Consider the following 17,850-nt stretch of genomic DNA (forward strand, 5'->3'; position numbering starts at 1 on the left):
AGGCTCATTAGACAGCGGAGCAAGCCTCCCTGCTCGCTCCCTTTACTCTCCACCTCATCCAAAGGCAGCGGAGAGGGTTCTGAGCCTTTCTGCTCAGAGAATACCAAGTCATCCTTGTCCCTGCCCTGATCTCTCACCTGGCTTTCATCATCCTTGTCAGGGAACTGGATGTTGACCTCGTGCTCCGTGCGTATCTGGGTGATCACTGCTCCCTTCCGCCCGATGATTTTAGGGTGATACTTGGGATCCACAGTGACTGTCAGCTTGAAGCTTCGCAAGGCCTGGAACAGGAGAAGCAGAGTGAGAGTAGGGAACACACCAGGGCTGCTCTTGGAAGGTGAGTGGTTCCAGCAGTCAGTGTGCCTCCTGGGAGGCACAGCCAGAGGCTGGAGCCGTCTGGCTGGAAGAACAGGCACAGGCCTTACCCGATCCTCCTGCTCAGCCTGCAGCTCCTTCACTCTCTCCAGCAGCCCGGCCTTGGCACGGTCCAGGTTGGTGGCCAGCCCCGTGATGGTGATGACATCCGACTGCAGCTCAGGAGCAGGCACCTGGATGTTCACCTGAGCAACAAGTAGGGATTACTGCTTCGTATCACTGCTCACCCTGTACCACCTGTGCTGCTCTCACTGCAGGTTGGCATCATGCTGCCCTCCCCTGCTACCCAGACAGCCCCAAACCCACAGAGCAGCTGAGGCCATCGAGCTGGGCCACCCAGGGTCAGTTGCCTGGGACTGTGTCTAGACGCCTTTTGAGTAAAACCCTGTTTCTCCAGCTATTATCAGTGCTTTGCTGCAGAGCTCCAGCCCCCAGCAGTCCCTGTGCTGGCCTGGAGAGGCCAGGAAACAAACAAAAGTTCACCAGCACTGACTGCAGACAACCTGCTCAGCACAAGCAGTCCCTGTGGGCTCTGGGGTATTCTCCCAAACAGGCAGAGCTGTCTCCCACGGCCCAGGAGCAAAACAACTCTCACACTAGTGAGGAATCCCTGCAGACACCAAAACTCACATCATCAACACCAGTCATAGCTTCAACATGAAACCTGCCAAGTGTCAGAGCCAGGGCCCAAATCACACAGGGACCATTTTCCTATTGTGGATCCTGGTCAAGCTATGACTGACTGCCACCACCCCAAACACAGTCACTGACAGATACTCCAGGACCGAGGGGATGGAAAGAAGGGCAAAAATTTACTTCGAACTCATCCATCATTTTGCGGATCCCACTTCCTTTCTGGCCAATGATGTAACGGTGAAGATCAAAGGGAACTTCCACCTCGATAGTGACAGGAACCAGAGCCTGCAGGGGATGGAGCACAGTTTACCAGTGGGAAGACTTCTCCTGTGTTCCAGCTTTGCCATATACTTGCCCAAGAGAATGTGTTGCTGAACTGAGGCACATTCCCTTGCAGTCAGCATACAAACTCTTTGGGAAGAGAACAGCTGGGCACACCAAGATGACCTGCTGCACATCAAAGCACATTTCCCAAAGCAGCAATCTGAAACCCCACCTGGGGGACAGGCTGTTTTCATATCCTTGGTTTCCATCTAGCAGAGACTTGGGAAACATCACTACAGGAGCACAGTATGATCTGCTGAAGCTGGAATAATTCAGTTTCATACTCCTCCTCTTTCCAGCTGTGCTCCATAAAACAAGCATCTCATGCTTTTATGGCAAGTAACTTGAGGCTGCTACAAGCTGTAGCAATTACAAGGTCAAGCACAATGAGTCAAGCTGCCAGTCCCAATCACAGAGCAAAGGGGCTTCCCTTGAGCAGTGCAGACCCCTCTACAGCCAGCACCACTGACCACCTGCACTGCACCCTGCCCTGAGCAGCTTTTGCTACCACCACCCAAGCCTGCGGTGAGGTATCACCACCCTAACAGGGTACACACCTGCAGTGCCTCCTTTGCTGCCTCGCACTTCTCCCTTCGACCAGAGATGATGATGATATCACACTTCTTCGGAGAGCTGGGATCTGTGTCCTTGCCTTCCCCACCTTCCTCACCATTCTCCTGCACAGTTGGCTCCACAACAGGGGCTGGAAACGTGGGAAGTCTTGCGTTCAGTGCACAGAGCCCCCTCCTTGCTTATTAACACCCACTCTGGACCCTCAGGCTCAGCCAGCAACAAGAGCTCACAGAGACCTTGGTAAGCCCACACAGCCCTTTTTGTTGAGGCAGGTCCTTGTACTCCCTGTGCAGTGACAAAAATTCACAACATCCTCCTAAAACTGTCCCCTCCTCTCCAGAGGGCAAGTTGGATGCTAAGCCCAAATGCAAGGACATTGCAGGAACACCTGGGATAGATAGATTTTAAGGAGAACATCTCCACCGGTACAGAGTATAGGCTACACTACACTCATCTGATCATCCTAACCCCCAGGTGAACATGCACCCATAGTATACCTGGGTTCTCCTCCCTGTCAGGGAATTTGATCTGGACACCATAGTCCCGGGTGATCTGCTGGATCCGGGATCCTTTGGGGCCCATGATGGAGCGGTGGAACTTTTGTGGGATGGTGCATTCGATTGTCACTTGAGCTTCCTGTGGGAAAGCAGAGCTGCTCTTTCACACCAGAAAATAGGATGTTTGTGCAAGGTGAAATCCAGAATGGACATAGAGAGGAGTCAGAAAAGGTAACAGCTGCTGACAGGGGAAGAACTGAAAACTTTCTAGAATCTTTGTCTCTCAGAGAAGTTAGCAGAGGATTTAAAGAAGGCTGCCTCCCATCCAGGATGTTAAAGGCTTTCAAGAACAAAGCTCAAGCTCTTTACTACCCTGAAGTAGAGGAAGCAATAGAAGAAAAGAAAAAATAAAGAAGGAAGGGCAGAGAACAGGTCTGGCAGTTGGCTGCTTTCAAAAGCTAACACTAACAGAGCAGAAAGCCCCAGAGAGCAACCACTGCCCAAAGCCAGGCATGGCACAGCAAGGCTCCAGTCTTTGAATGGCTAGATGTACACCAGGGAGGGGTTTTCTATTTCCACTCTGAAACCAAGAAGATGGTCAGAGGAGGCAATTCCTTCATATGGCACCAGCATTTTAGGGCCAGCTGCTATTCCCCGGGCTGGAACCTAAAGTCTGCAGACCCTGTGTGTTGACAGCAAAGCTGCAAATCCCAGAACTATTGTGGGACCTGTTCACATAAAGCTTGGCCACACAGCAGGTTCAAGGAGGGCACTGCTGAAGCAGCGAAGTGCAGAAGAAACAGTTTTCCTGTGACATACCAGGTCCTCAATGATCTCCTGGATGCGTTTCTTGGCTGCCTCCACACAATCCTTGGCTCCCTTAAGGGTGACTTTATCGCTCTGGGTGCCGGAGCGTGGGAAGCTGACCATCACACCACCATATTCGTCCGCAATCTCACGCAGAACTTGTCCTCTCCGGATGACAAAGTGGCGGTGGTGCTTGGGGTCAACCACCATGGAGTCTTCAACCACATTATCCTGCCAACAGACGACAGCCAGTCAACCTTGTCTGTCCTGGTGACAAGCACGGATTGGCTGCACTCAACAGCAATCAGCTTACAACTGCATGCCAACAAGGAACAGCAAGAAAGATCTTTCTGAACTCCCATGAAGGGCAGCAAACGGTTTTAGGACAAGCACGTCCTCCATGCTGACTCGTTACGTCTTGCTACAGCGAGAGGCAAGAAAGCAGAAAAAGCAGTTCATACCAAGTTCTTGATGAGGGCCTCCAACTCCTTCTGTGCCTCTTTGACAGCCTCCTCTGTGCCCATGATGGTGATCAGCTCCTGATCTTTGTCCTCAGAGGTGGGGAAGATGATGCGCGCGCCGGTGTTGTCACGCACCTTGCGGATGTTGCCGCCACCCTTACCAATAAGGAATTTGTGGTACTCTGGCTTCGCACGGAGGTCCACGGTGTAACTCTTGGTTTGCTGAAAGGAGTCAGAGACCCACAGAACATGTCAACACACAAAAAACCCCCATCAAATGGCAGCACGTGGGTACCTGCACCCACACACCCTGCTCAAGAGCCAGGCCGATATGCCTGTTCTCAAACCCGACGTATGCAGTGAAATGGAAGGACCAGAGCTGAAACTCAGCCTTAACTCTCTGAGCATGTCACCAGTCTGGGCAGAGAAGCCTTGCAGCCAGTTGTTCTGCCCAGGAGGGAAGAACTCATTGCCACAAGGATGGAAGCATAACTTTTTTTAAACTAGCCAGACCATATCAAATCCCTCAAAAGAGGATTCGCCTGTCTGATGCCAGAGGCTTCCCAGCAGGCAGAGGGAATGCCTTCAAACCCCAAAGGAAACAGTTGGCCAAGGCAACCTGCTCCTTGCCCTCTGAGACAAGGCTCACCTTCTCTTCCGCCAGGTGCAGCAGCTGTTTCTTGGCTTTCTCCACGTCCTGGGCTGGGCCCCTGATGGTCACGGTGTCACTGCCAGAGCCCTCGGTGGGGAAATGGATGTGGACTCCCCCACACTCCTCCATGATGGAGCGGATGAAACGGCCTTTGGCGCCAATGAGGGAATTGTGCAGTTTGGAAGGAATAGACACCTCTACTTCTGTGATGTTGGCCTAATTGAGGACAGCATGGACTGTCAGCCAAGCTGCAGCAATGTGTCTGCACCCACTCTGCTGCCTCCTAACGCCCACGCTGCCAGGAGCTTGGCAGAGCTGTGTGTAGGATATGCCTGACCAGATCTGAGACTGACCACTCCTGACACAGGAGCAGCCACAAGAGTCCCGAAGAGACTTGACAGCCACACTTGTCTCCTCCCTGCCCTCCCCTGCTACCAGCACCTCTGTATTTGTATCTCCTGTGTCTGCTGTATCTGTATTGCCCAGTCCCCCACTGCCCCACACCAGGCGTTGCGCGTACCAGCTCCTTCTGGATGGCCAGAATTCTGTGGCGAGCAGCCTCACAGTTTGCTCTCTTGCCTGTGATAACAATTGTCTCCGAGTTGCTGTTCTCTGCTGGGAGATCAATTTTGGTGTTGCTTTCTTCACGAATCTGCCACAAAAAATACCAAACCAACAAAACAATTTGAGAGGTGTCCCACATCAGAAGAAAAGCCCCTGGAGGTTTTACTCTACATCACCAACGACCAGGAGAGAGCAGCGAGTGGCATTTCGCTGCAGGCAGTGAGCACAGTGAGCACTGGAGACAGGACAAATATCCCACCTTCTTGATGTTGGCACCTCCTTTCCCTATGATGTTCTTGTGGAATTGTTTGAAGATGGGGACAGAAATAGAAAAGCTGTTTTCAACCTGAGGAAGGAAGGAAGGGAGAATTGAAGATCACACTGTCATGGCAAGTGAGGCACTATCCCAGGAACTCAATAAATAAGCTTCTGATCATAGGCTTAGACACAAAGAATTCTCTATATGAGACTTGCAAGAATAAGCAAATGCATTTATGTACCTTCTTCTATAACCCTTAAATAACAGGTATTACTCCCCAGCCCTCACCCAGCCGCAACAGTGTCCACAGCTCCCTGAACCTGAGATGTGTCAGCCCCAGCCAAGCCACTACAACTCTGCTCTATTCCTGAGGCTTGGAGAAGAGAGCAGCAGGCAGAAGTCCCCCTTACCAGGTCTGCCACCATCTTCTGCATGTACTTGGTGCACTTCTCCACCTCATTCTTGGGACCTCTGAGCTGGACAATGTCACTCTTGTGTGCAGGGTCTGGAAAGTTGATGATAACCTGCAGGAGATGGTCATTTAGCATCAGCTCCAGCAAATGCAAGAATTGTACCAACTTGTGCAAAGGCTGAGGAGATCCTGCACATCCCTTTTCCCATTTGGAAGAGGCTAACAACGTTAGCAGCCTCTGGCCAAAAGAACCATCTTCTCATGCATATTAGACATATGAGAGACACATATCAGCTCCATATTTCTCATACATATTACCTACAGAGACACTAAATTTATGACTTTAGTGACCAAGCAGGAGATATCCCCTCTGGATCCCTCATCCAGAAAGCCTTACCTCTGGGAATTTCTCCCGGATTTCCCGGATCCGCTCGCCCTTCTGCCCAATGATGGTCCGGTGGAATTTCTGCTCAATGATTAGGTCCTTGGTGCGTTCATTTTCCTGTGGACAACAGTTTACACCAAGTGTTCACGAGGGGAGCCACATACTTGTAATCCCCAGCTTGCTGCCTGACAGTTTGCTTGCCAGCACTGTCCCTCTTGAGAGGTCTTTAAACTAGGCTTGAAGAAGGAAGGGGATAAGACCAGGCTCACTAGAGATGAGCCCAGGGGTGGCATTGCCCACGTGTTAGCCCAGGTGAGCTGCATCTAGACCAGTGCAGGCAGTACGGGCAGCAAGCAGCAAAGTTATGATGTAGCTGCTATCACAGACACGTGGTGGGATGACTCTCACAGCTGGAGTGCTGTAATGGATGGCTAAAAGCTCTTCAGAAGAGACAGACAAAGCAGGAGAGGAGTGGGGTAGCACTGTCTATTAGAGGGAGTGTTTTGCTTGTACTGAAATTGATGCTGATGAAGGTGGTAAGGTTGAGTGCCTATGGGTGAAGACTAGGGGGAAGGTCAGCAGGGTGGACATCACGGTGGAAGTCTGTTACAGACCACCCAACCACGACAAACAGCAGATGAGGCATCCTACAAGCACCTGGCACAAGCCTCACAGTCGTCGGCACTTGTACTTGTGGGCGAGTTCAACTTGCCAGATGTCTGCTGGAAATATAACACAGCAGAGGAGGCAGCCTAGGAGGCTCCTGGACAGTGTGTAAGACAACTTTCTCACACAACTGGTAAATGACCCCACCAGAGGAGGTGTCCTGCTAGGCCTGGTGTTTGTGACCCAGGAAGGACTGGTGGGGGGTGTGGTGGTTGCTGGCTGTCTGGGGCACAGTGACCAGGAACAGTTCAGAGTTTTCAATACTGGGTGAAGTAAGGAGAGCCCCTTGGGAGCCAGTCCTGAAGGGCAAAGGAGTCCAGGAGGGCTGGATGTGCTTTAAAAAGGAATGGCTAAACATCCAGGAGCAGGCTGTCCCCATGTGTAGAAAGACAAGTTGCTGGGGAAAAAGACCAGCCTGGTTAAATAAAGATAACTTAGGCTGGAGCTTAAGGAAATGAAGAGAATCTACCATCTCTGGAAGGAGGATCAGGTAACCTGGGAGGACTATAAGGATGTCACAAGGTCACGTAGGGAGGAGATTAGAAGGGCCAAAGCCCAACTAGAACTTGATTTGGCTGCTACAGTTAAAGACAACAACAACAAAAAAAAAATCTATGAATATGCTGGCAGCAAAAGGAGGGTCACAGTGTCTCCACCACTTGTTGAATGCAGAGGGTAGTGCAGAGACAGGATGAGGGTAAGGCAGAGGTACTTCATGCCTTCTTTGCCTGTATTTAATATCAAGACCCGTTGTCCTCAGGATACTCAGCCCTCAGAGCTGGAAGCTGGTGATGGGGAGAGCAGTGAAGCCCCTGTAATCCAGGAGGAGATGGTTGTACTTGATCTTAAAGGTCTATTCCAACCTTGATTCTATGACTATTTTCTCTTCCACACAAAATTCACTCTAGGTTGACAGAGAAGATGATCCAAGGGAATAAAGCAACTTGCACTTGTGATGAGATCCAAGTTCTCGGTGGGCAAGGAAGGTTACTAGGGAGTGTAAGGGCCACCACCCTCTAGCCTCCCAAGCATCACATCCCACTCACCATACGGGAAGCGAGTTCCAGCAGCTCTTTCTTAGCCTGTTGGACCCCCTGTGGGTCTCCTTCAATTCTGATCAGGTTGCTCTTCTCATTGTCCGGGGGAATGCGCACAGACACCTTGTAGAGGTCCTTAATTCTGTTAACTGCAAGGCAAGGGGTGTGGTGACACACTCTGCTGGACCAAGATTTGGAAGCAAGGCACCTTGAGTAGAGGCTGTTTAGAGGCTGTTTGAGAAGTACATCAGCCTCTGAGGAGAAGAGGGGTGGGGCTGAACCAGGGGAAAATGCCTCTTCACCCTGGGGTTCAGCAAGAGCAGATCTGTGCCATGTAAGAGTCCATACAAGTAAATACTGAGGCATCTAGAGCTGACTGTTTGCTTGCCAGAGTGAGGCACTTGCTTCTTCCCCAAAGAACACCACATTTGGATCAGAGGATGATCATTCGTTTCTAATCCCAAATTCTTTTTTTTGGAGAAACTCACCAAGCAGATTTCCACCACCCTCAACTGGCTGCTAAAATGCAACTCACATATAGCAACTTGAAAAAAAAAAGAAATTCTCCAACCCCTTCCAAAAAACTCCGCCAGGACATGGCAAAGTAATCCCACCACCATTCAGCTTCCCAAGACACTTCACACATCAAACCCACCCTGAGGCCTCACTGCCGTTTTATCTCCTTGTGCCAACCCCACCCAGAAGAGCAGGGTGATGGAGACAGCACCCTGGGAGAGCAGCAGAGCCAGGAAACGACTGACTGACACGGAGAGTCCGAGCACAGGCAAGGTTAGAGAGGCACCCACTTACTGTTTGCTCCGTTCTTGCCGATAAGGTGTCGGTGGAATTTGTGGTCAACGTTGATTTCTGCATAATCCATCCGGTTGATCTACAAAGAATGGCACAGGGCTAAAGCACAATGCTCCTCTGGTCCCAGCCAGGAGCACCAAGCTGTCAAACACTGAGAGGGACTAAATGCCTCTCCAGAAGCGACTGAAGGAGAATCTTTTCTCCTCTGCATCAAAAGGCTTAGGATGTGCTGCTGATTTTTTAAGACTGCTATGGACAAGCTTCATACCCAAGGGTTTTGTTCACCTGCCATACAACCTGCCTTTTGCAAGTTCTGTTAGGCCTCTCAGGACATCACAGAGATGTGATCTGCACTTCATCACCTCTGCTCTCTTGCCCCTTCTTCCCCCACTGCCTTCTTATACACCAGAACTAGTACCACCAACTTACCAGATCCTTGACCATGACTTCAATCTGTTCCTGAGCCACATTCACATCTTCTGTAGGTCCTTCCAAAGTGATTTTGTCTTCTCCTTCAGTGAATTCGATGTGAACCTTGAGAGAGAAGGCCAGGAGATCAGTAATTATTTTCCAGGACACAAGCCAAGTCAATACTGCCAGTCAGGCCTGCACCATTGCTCCCTGCCCCGAGGGGCACACAGCTCATTCGCGTGGGCTCAGAAGTAGGAACTTGGCAGGATACATTTATCTCTTACAAAGAGTGACCTGGACTAAACCATTCTACTTCATCAGGTGCTAACAACTCATCCATACCTTTGGCATCTGCTGAGTTATTTTGGCCAGGTTTTGCCCTTTCTTTCCAATGATGAAACGATGAAGCCAAGAGGGGGCTGAGACCGAGGAGACGGTAAAACTGTTGGCCTGAGAGACAGAGAAGTTGTTTGATGGACAGACTGGAAGAGAACTTCACAGGAATTCTAATTCCCATGCTGTACCCTCGGTATTGAGTTCTAGGCTACAGCTCTGGCAGCCTGGCAGGGACCACTCCCCTACGTACATCAGTGCCCGAAGATGTATCATTATGGGGCCTTCCAAGGAGGCCTGGCCCATCCCACCAGTACCTTTGCATAGACTTCAGTCAACGCTTGCCCAAGTTTTTCAGGCTCGCCTCGCAGTATCACCGTCTCCGAGCTACTGTCAGTGGGTGGGATCTCGACAGACACTCCAGTTTTCTCCAAGATCTCCTGCAGGGAATTCCCCTTGGGGCCGATGACATACTTGTGCTGGGACTTCTTTACCTCCACTGCGATGGTAGTAGTCTTCTTTTTCTGTAGGAGCAGAGGCACCAGGGCATCAATCACACAGGAGCAGGGAAGGACAAGAGTGAAAGGAAGAGGTACAAGATGCAGCGAGCTCTGCACCCAGTAAAGGGCAAGGCAGAGGTGAGCACAGGAGCTCTGCAGTACCCTGGCACCCTTGGGGCTGACTACTGAAAGCCTTGTGCTCAAAACCTCACAGGTGTAATACAAAAAGTCTTTGTCAAGCTCCCTGGGACACTGCAAGGAAGGGACCACATACACACCCCCAGCCCTTGCACAACGCCCAGCTGTCCCCAGGCAGTGCTGTAATGCAACGCCACGTAGGCTACCAGGCAATAAGCTGATTATCTCTGTTGAAATCCAGACTGGTACAAATACAGACCTAACTACAAGGAAAAACAGACCAACAACCCACAACAAGGATATTCACATAGCCAGCATAGTGATGCTGGCTATGCAAAGTAAACCGGAGTGAACGCACTCTTCAGCAAATTCTACTCATGTAGCAACTTTGAGACTGTCAGCTGGCATCACTGCAGCCTTCACACTTCCCTCCTTCCTTTGTAACACCTGTGTGAACACATGCTCAGGGAGCTATTTGTGGTCTGCCAATTTGCATGGCACAGAAAAGCAGGAGACCTGCCACCCCCCTGGCAGAACCACTCCGAGTCTCCGAGTTAGACTCAGGGCCATGTACTGCAAGGGCTGCTGAGCCAGAGCTGACACCAGGAGGATGCAACTGAGGGATGCACAGAAGCAGAACAAGGAGGGAAGAGGGGCTGTGAGCAGCTGGGGACGAGACGCGAAGCTTTGTGGACCATCCATACCTTCTCCTCATAGATCTTCTTGACACGAGCCACGGCCTGGGCCAGCTGCTCCTTCTCTCCTGTGAAGACTATCTCTGTCTTGTTGACGCTGGGTGGAGGGATGTTGATGCGTGTCCCCGTGTCCTGCATGAGCTCGCTCACCAGCTTGTTGTAAGGGCCAGCAATGAAGGGGTGGTACACCTTCTCCACATCCAGCCGCTCCACGGCACGCTTGTCCTGGAAGGGTCCAGAACACCCCACAGTGGGAAGTGCCCCCCACATTACCATCTCTGCCCGCACAGCTGAACTCCCAGTGCTGTCTCGCTTATCACTCCAGCCCGAGCGCCCCTTTCAGTTTGCAGGTTCCATCCCTCTCCACCTATGAACACTGCTGTTGACCATTTACGATATTCCCCTCTGTAATCTCTGGCCTTACCTCAGCTGGTGCCTAGGGTTCACTTCAAAATATGAAAGGTGCTTATCCAGCCTCAGAGATGGACAAAAGGGAGAAGCAGGAGGTGCAGAACCTGGCAGCACTGCTCATACAACCAGGGGCATACAATATGTCGCCGCTCAGACTACCAATATCAGCCACTGGCTGTGGCCACGGTGGCTACAAACATCTAACAGACCATGGAGAAGCCAAATGGCTGTTCACAGTGACACGAGAGATCTCAGCACTGAAGTACCTGCTCAGCTGAGATAAGCAGGATCTCATGTCGGGCCTTCTCAATCCCTTCCTTAGTGCCGGTGATCTTGATCTGGTTGCTGGGGTCATCCGGGCGGGGGATCTGGATCTTGGTTGCAGTTTTGAGCTCCAGGTCCTGCAGCTTCTCGCCATTCTTTCCAATGACAAAGCGGTGGTGCTCCTTAGGGATGGCAACTGTCGCTGAAGCCTGCAACACAAGGACCAAGCATCCATCAGAGCCCTGCACGCACAGGGAAAGCAAGTTAGGTGCTGCTTAGTGGTACCACTGAGGAGCAAACACAAAGCCTTCCAGCACATCCCGTCCGAGGACTGGTACTGTGCCAGGACAGTTAATCTACAGTGCCTGTGTTCCAGGAGCCTAACCCCCACCGCTCCCTCAGAAGCCTTCTGTTTGCACAGGAGCAGCACTGTGACTTAGCAAAAGCCTTCAGACACAGACAAGGTGCACCAGAGAGCAACTGGGATGGCGGCTCTGGGATGGAGTTTATCTGAACTCTGACATCTGCTGCCAAGGCTACAGAGAACAAGACACAGTCTGACTCCTAGGAAACTGAAATGCAACACCAGAAACCTATTCCAGCTCAGGGATGCTCACCACTGCTGAGTGCTAAGGTGTCTTCAAGGCAGCACACACTGCTCTGGGGACTGCTTCGAGAAGTGTCCTCTTCGAAAAGCAATCCCCCGAGCTTCTCTCAATCCACCACTGAAGGGCTGGTTTGTAACAGGGATTCCTCACTCGTTCCCTTCTCACCAAGTCTTTACTGACCTAGTAGCTTAGGATTGCTACTGTGCTCTTGATCTCTGTGAATATGTAACTACTAGCTAATGAGACACTTAAAATTCAAGCTACAATGGAAAAAAATATTAAAAGAAAGATCTCTTGGTGTGACCCTTCAACTCTGTGTCCATGCACTGATGCCAGCCAAGCCCAGGAAGAGCTGGAATACTGGCACACCTTTCAGACCCGGGGCCAGGGCAGCAGCAGGAACGTTTGAGGACAGTGGGGCAGGGATCTGTGGTAGTACAACCTGAACTGTTTTTTCAGATGCACATGGTGTAGGGTTTGTTCCTTTCTCTACCCTCTGGCAGGGTATGACACATGGGTTGAACAGCACTAAGCAGACATGGTATTAACTATTTCACTAACTGCCTTGGACGTTACACTTTGAAACACACCATGACACCTGCCCATGACATACCCTAACAAGAACTACCACCTTGATTAGGAGCTCGGGAATCTGAGGGCAAGAAAGCAAAACACAGAGGACTGAAAGGAGAAGCAACTGAAACAACAGGGCTGCAGCTGCTTACCAATGTGGCTCAAGTTACACAACCCAGAACCCCGATCTGAAGTTTTCAGCATTTGGCAGAAGTCCCTCTTATCTACTTTTCTTTCTCCCACCCCTCCACGCCAAAGGACTTCAGAGAAAGCACGGTCCCATTCTCACACACTGAGCTTTGTGTGAGGGGCCTGCACCCCGCTGGCACCTCAGCACCAAGTCACCCAGATTGCAGACTCCACCCTTCATGCAACACCATGGCCTGTAATTAGCTTTGAACCCTATTTTAAACCTCATTTCCATTCCAAATTGCCAACTGTGTGCTTTGAAAATAGATGGCAAAGCTGAGTTAGTCATCTAATAACACCTCTTTGGCTTAGAAGCACACACACCCAAGGGTCTCAAAGCATTTGGGAGTCTTGGGGAAGAGCAAGCACAAAGTGACAAACAGTTAGCTGCCCTCACCTGAGTCTGCAGTCGAGCGACAATTTCCTTCCGAGCCTTCATGACTGCTTCCAGCTTGCCAGAGACCATGATGGAAAGGCCCTGGTCCTTCGCGAGAGACAGCTCCAGGTGAGCTCCTGTCTTCTGCATGATGTCAAGGCAGATCTTGGCCTGCTCGCCCTCTCCAAACTGATTCATGTCCTTGTATTTCCTCTCCTCCAGTGGCACATGAAACACCTGCCCAGCCACAGGACAGACACAAGGGCACACGGAGCTGTCAGTGTGTGTTTGTGACAGTGCCTCCCTCCCTCTAGCCACGCAGGACTTCAGTGGCACGCTGAGCTCCCAGGTCTGTGGGGCCCATCAACCAGCTGACAGAGGGAAATGTTGGAGCACTGCAGCAGACAGTCTGGGTGTCTTCACAAAGTGAAGAACACTTCAGTGGATCATCACTCACTACAGGAATTCTGCAACCTTCCCTTTAGGCCTGCTTCAGTTATTTGGGGAACAGGGATGCAGAGCTTTTTCTGGTCGGTTTCCCAACACATCCCTCCCCTCCAGAGCAGTCCCAGCTCTCAGGTGCAGTATCAGTGTAAAGTACAGCACAGAGGCTGAAATACCAAGGATTTCATACTCCAGGGAATGCTTCACTTCACCTACTTTAGGGGGTGGGGGAAAAGGAGGGAGATAAGACACCCACTCCCACCAACCTGAGTGATGACAGAAGCCTTTATTGGTCGGATTTTGCTCCAGGGCCCAGCAGGCTCCTGGGCAGCTTCCAGACATGGTGCTTTCTCAGGGAGCGGAGGGAAGGCTTCCTTGTAGGTTGGAGGATCATTCTCTTCTTCAGAGTTTAAAGCTGTAACTGGGGTTAAGCAAACAGGGTCAGTGAGACACTCTCTCCACAGAAACACCCCTGTTCACAGGCAGTGCAATTGTAATTAGGCACCACTAACAAGGGAGAGCAAATGGCTTGTGCACTGCTATTAATCCTATTACAGCTATGCCTGTGGAGCAGCCAAGTCTGGAGCACGACTGACCTCAGCACAGCACGGACTGCAGTGGATGCCACGAGCCTTGTCTGAGCTGGCACGGTGGGTGCAGGAAGTAAATGTGCAAGTGAATGCTGGCAGCAAACAGCACCACACTGCCAACTTTGTCAAGAAGGGTTAATTAGGGGAGAACAGGCTGAGCAGAAAAAAGTGAAAAGACAGAGCAAGGGTGCAGGTCAGAAGGGGATAAGACAAACATAAGCCCAGGACGAAGGCAGAGAGAAGGGCTATAGTTAGGGCAAAGTCCAGGCAAAGCATGTGCATTATGTTTGACTCAGTTGTGTACTGGGCTGTGCCAAGTGGGCCAGCTCACAGCTGGGGATGGGTGCCAAAGCCCATCAGTGAGTCAGTTCATACGGTTACACTGACTTCCCCCAGCACCTAGCTGAGCAAAGCAAGGAAATGACAGCCCAGCACACCAACCTCATGGGGCTTCTGCGCAGCCCAGTGCCCCACTCCTGCACGTGTCCTGCCCCAGGGCTCACAGCTCTGCTAGCCAGAGCTCTTTGAAGATTTGAGGCTTGTCTCCTCATGGCCCTGCACTGTGCAGCACCACCACTATGCTGGTGGGGGTAGAAAGACAGAGTCTGGCAAAACACTAACCTGAGAACGGAGAGTGCGATGTCTGCACACATATGGGGAACCAGACACACGGAGTGAGCTCAGGTAAGAGCAAGAAACCTTGCCCGTGCAGTCTGGCTCTAGAGGCACACGCCAGGAACTCAGCTGTGTTTGCTCACCTTTTACCTGCTGCTGAGCCAGGCCGCTGCGGTGTTCAGCGAAGCTCTCCTGGGTCAAAACTGCCACGGAGCTCATTGTCGACTTCCCACCCACACACAATCCGGGTATGCCACTGGAAGGGACAGAGATGGCAGCACTATTACCAACACCGCTCAGGATGCACAAAGTGCCTCCAGGAACACAGATATCTGTTACTGAGCACCCACAGAGCCCCTTGGCCGCTCAGCTGCCTGGGTGAACCAGACAGGAACTTGGAGGGATCTCTCCTCCCAGCAGAGTGGTCCCCAAAACCAGAGCTCCTCATTAGAAAACAGAGGATGTGCAACCTAAGAAGGTCACAGGAAAGGGGGACACCAGAAGTTGTCAAAGCATACTCTAATTAACCCATCAATTATAAATGGCATGCAATTTTTAAATGAGTATCTGAATGGACAGTCAATCCGAGACCATTGTGTTTCCCTAGACAGCAAAGTGCCCAGGAGGCTGCCTCTTCCTGGGAAACTTATTTAGGTCCCTGAACCTCTGCTGACTGAGGGATACACTCAGAAAGCCACTCTGATAGGCAAGCTCAGCACAGCAAGACCTTTGGCTCTCCCCAGGTAAGAACTTACCAGCTAAATGGTCAGTAGCCAGAGAGTCCGTCCTGTAAGCTGCCCGTCTGTCAGCCTGCCAGCTTTCGCTTCAGGGAACAAAATGAGCATAAGTTAGGTGACAACAGAGAACCAGGATACCTCAGCTACTGTACCTTCCAAAGGATGTTTCAAAACATCCCAACCCAAACGCTGCTCTCACCCCCAGTTGCATCCCACCATACTTCACTGTCATGTTTTATGAACGCTACTGGCGGCTCCAGTACCTACTCAAACCTCACAACAGGAAGCCTGGAGTACTCTTTCATCACACTGGCTACAGGAGTAACCATCCCATATCGGGCAAAAATACAGTCAATTAATAACAGATGTGCAAGACAGACATGAAATTTCAGGGTTGCAAGCAAGAGCATCAACATCTAGCCAGAAGAGACTAATAACCTGAAAACCTGCCAACAACACTGCCATCAGTCACAAGTTAGGAATGTAGTTAGTGGAGCTGGGGTGAATCAACACAGACATCCTCACAACCGAAGGCAAACACTCAGGGCTCTCCACACTCGCTGCTGGGCTGTCCACCTCTGCAGCTTCTCCCATGACAAGGTCACGCACCAGGCACTGAACTCTGTCTCCAGGCCTGACCTCGCCAGTCGGGAGAAGAAATTCACACTGGTTTACATGGACAATTATAAACATGTACACGAGATGGAACCAGGGGAAAATACACATCACTGGGAGGAGCTTTACATCTCCTGAGTCTGGAGCTGCAGGTTTACTGACAAAGTGTTTAGGAATACCAGGAAAATGTAAAAGCCAGTGCAGCACACACTCCGCCAGATGTACAACAGACACCCACACCCGGAGAACCTCACAGCCCTTACCTGCACACTCCTAAAATCCAGTGCCTCTGCCTATTTGTGAGATGAGACACCCAACTGCCACACACACTGCAGTCCTGCCCAGACCATCTTCTGAACAGCAAACTCAGACACTTTTCGGTACAGTGACAGTTGCCATCTCTGACCTTCCATGGTGCCAGAGAAGGCTCCTCACACCAGTGTCACTCCCAAAAACGCAGCCTTGCTGGTGTGATGCCTCACATCATGCTAACGCTGTGATGCAGGTAGGGAAGGCAACAGCAGCCGAAGGAAAGGAGGGAAGAACAGGCAGAGCAGTGATGCAACAGGGCCATACCAGCCTGATCTGCACCCCAGCCAAGACCACTGCCTTCCCCTACTTCAACATGCCTCTCACAGGCACAGGATTGTCAGAGCAATAGAGCTCATGTTGCGACTCATCCTGCAGGGACCTGCCACTCCGAGGCAGCAGGTATCAGGACAGCAGCCCTGCTGCTGGAGCACAGCTGCTGCAGCATGCAGACCTCTGGCGTACAGACAGGGTGGCTGTAACCTGATCGCGGAGAAATACCTGAGTTCTCCTTGCTGTCCAGGGTTACACGCGAGGTGACACGTGGCTGTGTGTCCGTGGCACACGCCTGTGTGGCTCAGGCCGCCGCAGATCCAGGGGAGTGCGTTAGTGGCACAGCACCTGTCCCAGACCAGCTGGGCCAGGCCTGCAGACTCCACGGCGGGTGCCCCAGCCTGTTGGGTCACTCCTGAGGTGCCACTGCCTCGTGCAAGCTGCCAACAGGAAGGAGGCCAGGGAGCAGAAGCATTCTAGACATCACAAGCAGCTGCTGAGGTCTGGCTGGAGCCCTGCTAACAGCACAGATGTGCTTAGGACTCTCGTTTCTCCAGAAAGCACCACCTGGCTCATCTTGCATGTGCTCTGCATGGAGGAGGAGGGTAAGGATGAGGAGTCAGTGATGACACCCAATATAGCTCCTACCTGAAAGCCACAGCCTCAAGGCACAGCTGCTGGTTTCGCTATGTACACAGCAGCTGCAGAGGTCTTTCTTGCAGCCTCCACCTCAGAGAACAGCCAGACATTCAGCGAGAAACCGAAGGGCGGCATTTATGCGTACGAATGTCTGTTTTGTCACCCATACAGCAAGCTAAGAGCACACACTCCCCATCTCCAGCAACCCCAAGCATCTGGTGCACTATAGGCCTCAGAGATTCATCTCTGGCCAAGGACAGGATCAACCATTAGAATGGTATTTGAAACATAACATCCAAAGCAGCAACTCAGGCCCCACACTTGGAGCCTACACCTCCTTGGCTTCCCACTTCGGTTTTGAAACGGAGGTTACAGCTACGTCACACAGCGTGCAGCTGACTGGGTCAACAGGTTTTCAACCCTGATCATCCGTAGCGCCAGCCCTAAAGAACTTTCAGAGCTCACTCTTAAATAATAAAGACAACCAAATCATCCCAAAAATAACCTCCAGCAAGGAGCCGGCTTTAACCACACAGGAAACATCTGTACGGAGAGAAACAACACCAAACTCCTGAGTCGCGCGGATAGAGATGTGACGTGTCATTTAAGAGCATATTTAATAAGAACAGAAGGATTTGACCAGTTTGCTCTCCCACCGGCGCCACGTCCTGC

The 17,850-nt window shown here is 51.4% G+C and overlaps 1 protein-coding gene across 2 annotated transcripts in view; it reads right to left on the minus strand.

The window, feature by feature from the left end:
- The window catches only part of HDLBP (high density lipoprotein binding protein), an 18,891-nt gene extending 3,457 nt beyond the window's left edge, over positions 1-15,434 (minus strand). Inside the window, exons 1-23 of one of the 2 annotated variants that reach the window (XM_009083664.1) lie at positions 15,361-15,434; positions 14,749-14,861; positions 13,667-13,821; positions 12,978-13,193; positions 11,213-11,419; positions 10,545-10,760; positions 9,520-9,726; positions 9,212-9,319; positions 8,888-8,992; positions 8,459-8,537; positions 7,658-7,797; positions 5,958-6,062; positions 5,559-5,672; positions 5,149-5,235; positions 4,846-4,977; positions 4,323-4,541; positions 3,674-3,895; positions 3,225-3,443; positions 2,406-2,544; positions 1,893-2,038; positions 1,192-1,296; positions 426-560; positions 111-281 (exon numbers count right to left, since the gene is read on the minus strand). In XM_009083664.1, the coding sequence (XP_009081912.1) occupies positions 111-281; positions 426-560; positions 1,192-1,296; positions 1,893-2,038; positions 2,406-2,544; positions 3,225-3,443; positions 3,674-3,895; positions 4,323-4,541; positions 4,846-4,977; positions 5,149-5,235; positions 5,559-5,672; positions 5,958-6,062; positions 7,658-7,797; positions 8,459-8,537; positions 8,888-8,992; positions 9,212-9,319; positions 9,520-9,726; positions 10,545-10,760; positions 11,213-11,419; positions 12,978-13,193; positions 13,667-13,821; positions 14,749-14,824 (3,303 nt within the window). In that variant the 5' untranslated portion in view covers positions 14,825-14,861; positions 15,361-15,434. Of the gene's footprint in view, positions 1-110; positions 282-425; positions 561-1,191; positions 1,297-1,892; positions 2,039-2,405; positions 2,545-3,224; positions 3,444-3,673; positions 3,896-4,322; positions 4,542-4,845; positions 4,978-5,148; positions 5,236-5,558; positions 5,673-5,957; positions 6,063-7,657; positions 7,798-8,458; positions 8,538-8,887; positions 8,993-9,211; positions 9,320-9,519; positions 9,727-10,544; positions 10,761-11,212; positions 11,420-12,977; positions 13,194-13,666; positions 13,822-14,748; positions 14,862-15,360 lie in introns of those variants that run through there. The other variant, XM_009083665.1, reaches the window with a different exon arrangement.
- Between the last annotated feature and the right edge of the window lie 2,416 nt (positions 15,435-17,850).

The sequence above is a fragment of the Acanthisitta chloris genome, unplaced genomic scaffold, assembly GCF_000695815.1.
Source record: "Acanthisitta chloris isolate BGI_N310 unplaced genomic scaffold, ASM69581v1 scaffold27291, whole genome shotgun sequence".
Taxonomy (NCBI): Eukaryota; Metazoa; Chordata; class Aves; order Passeriformes; family Acanthisittidae; genus Acanthisitta; species Acanthisitta chloris.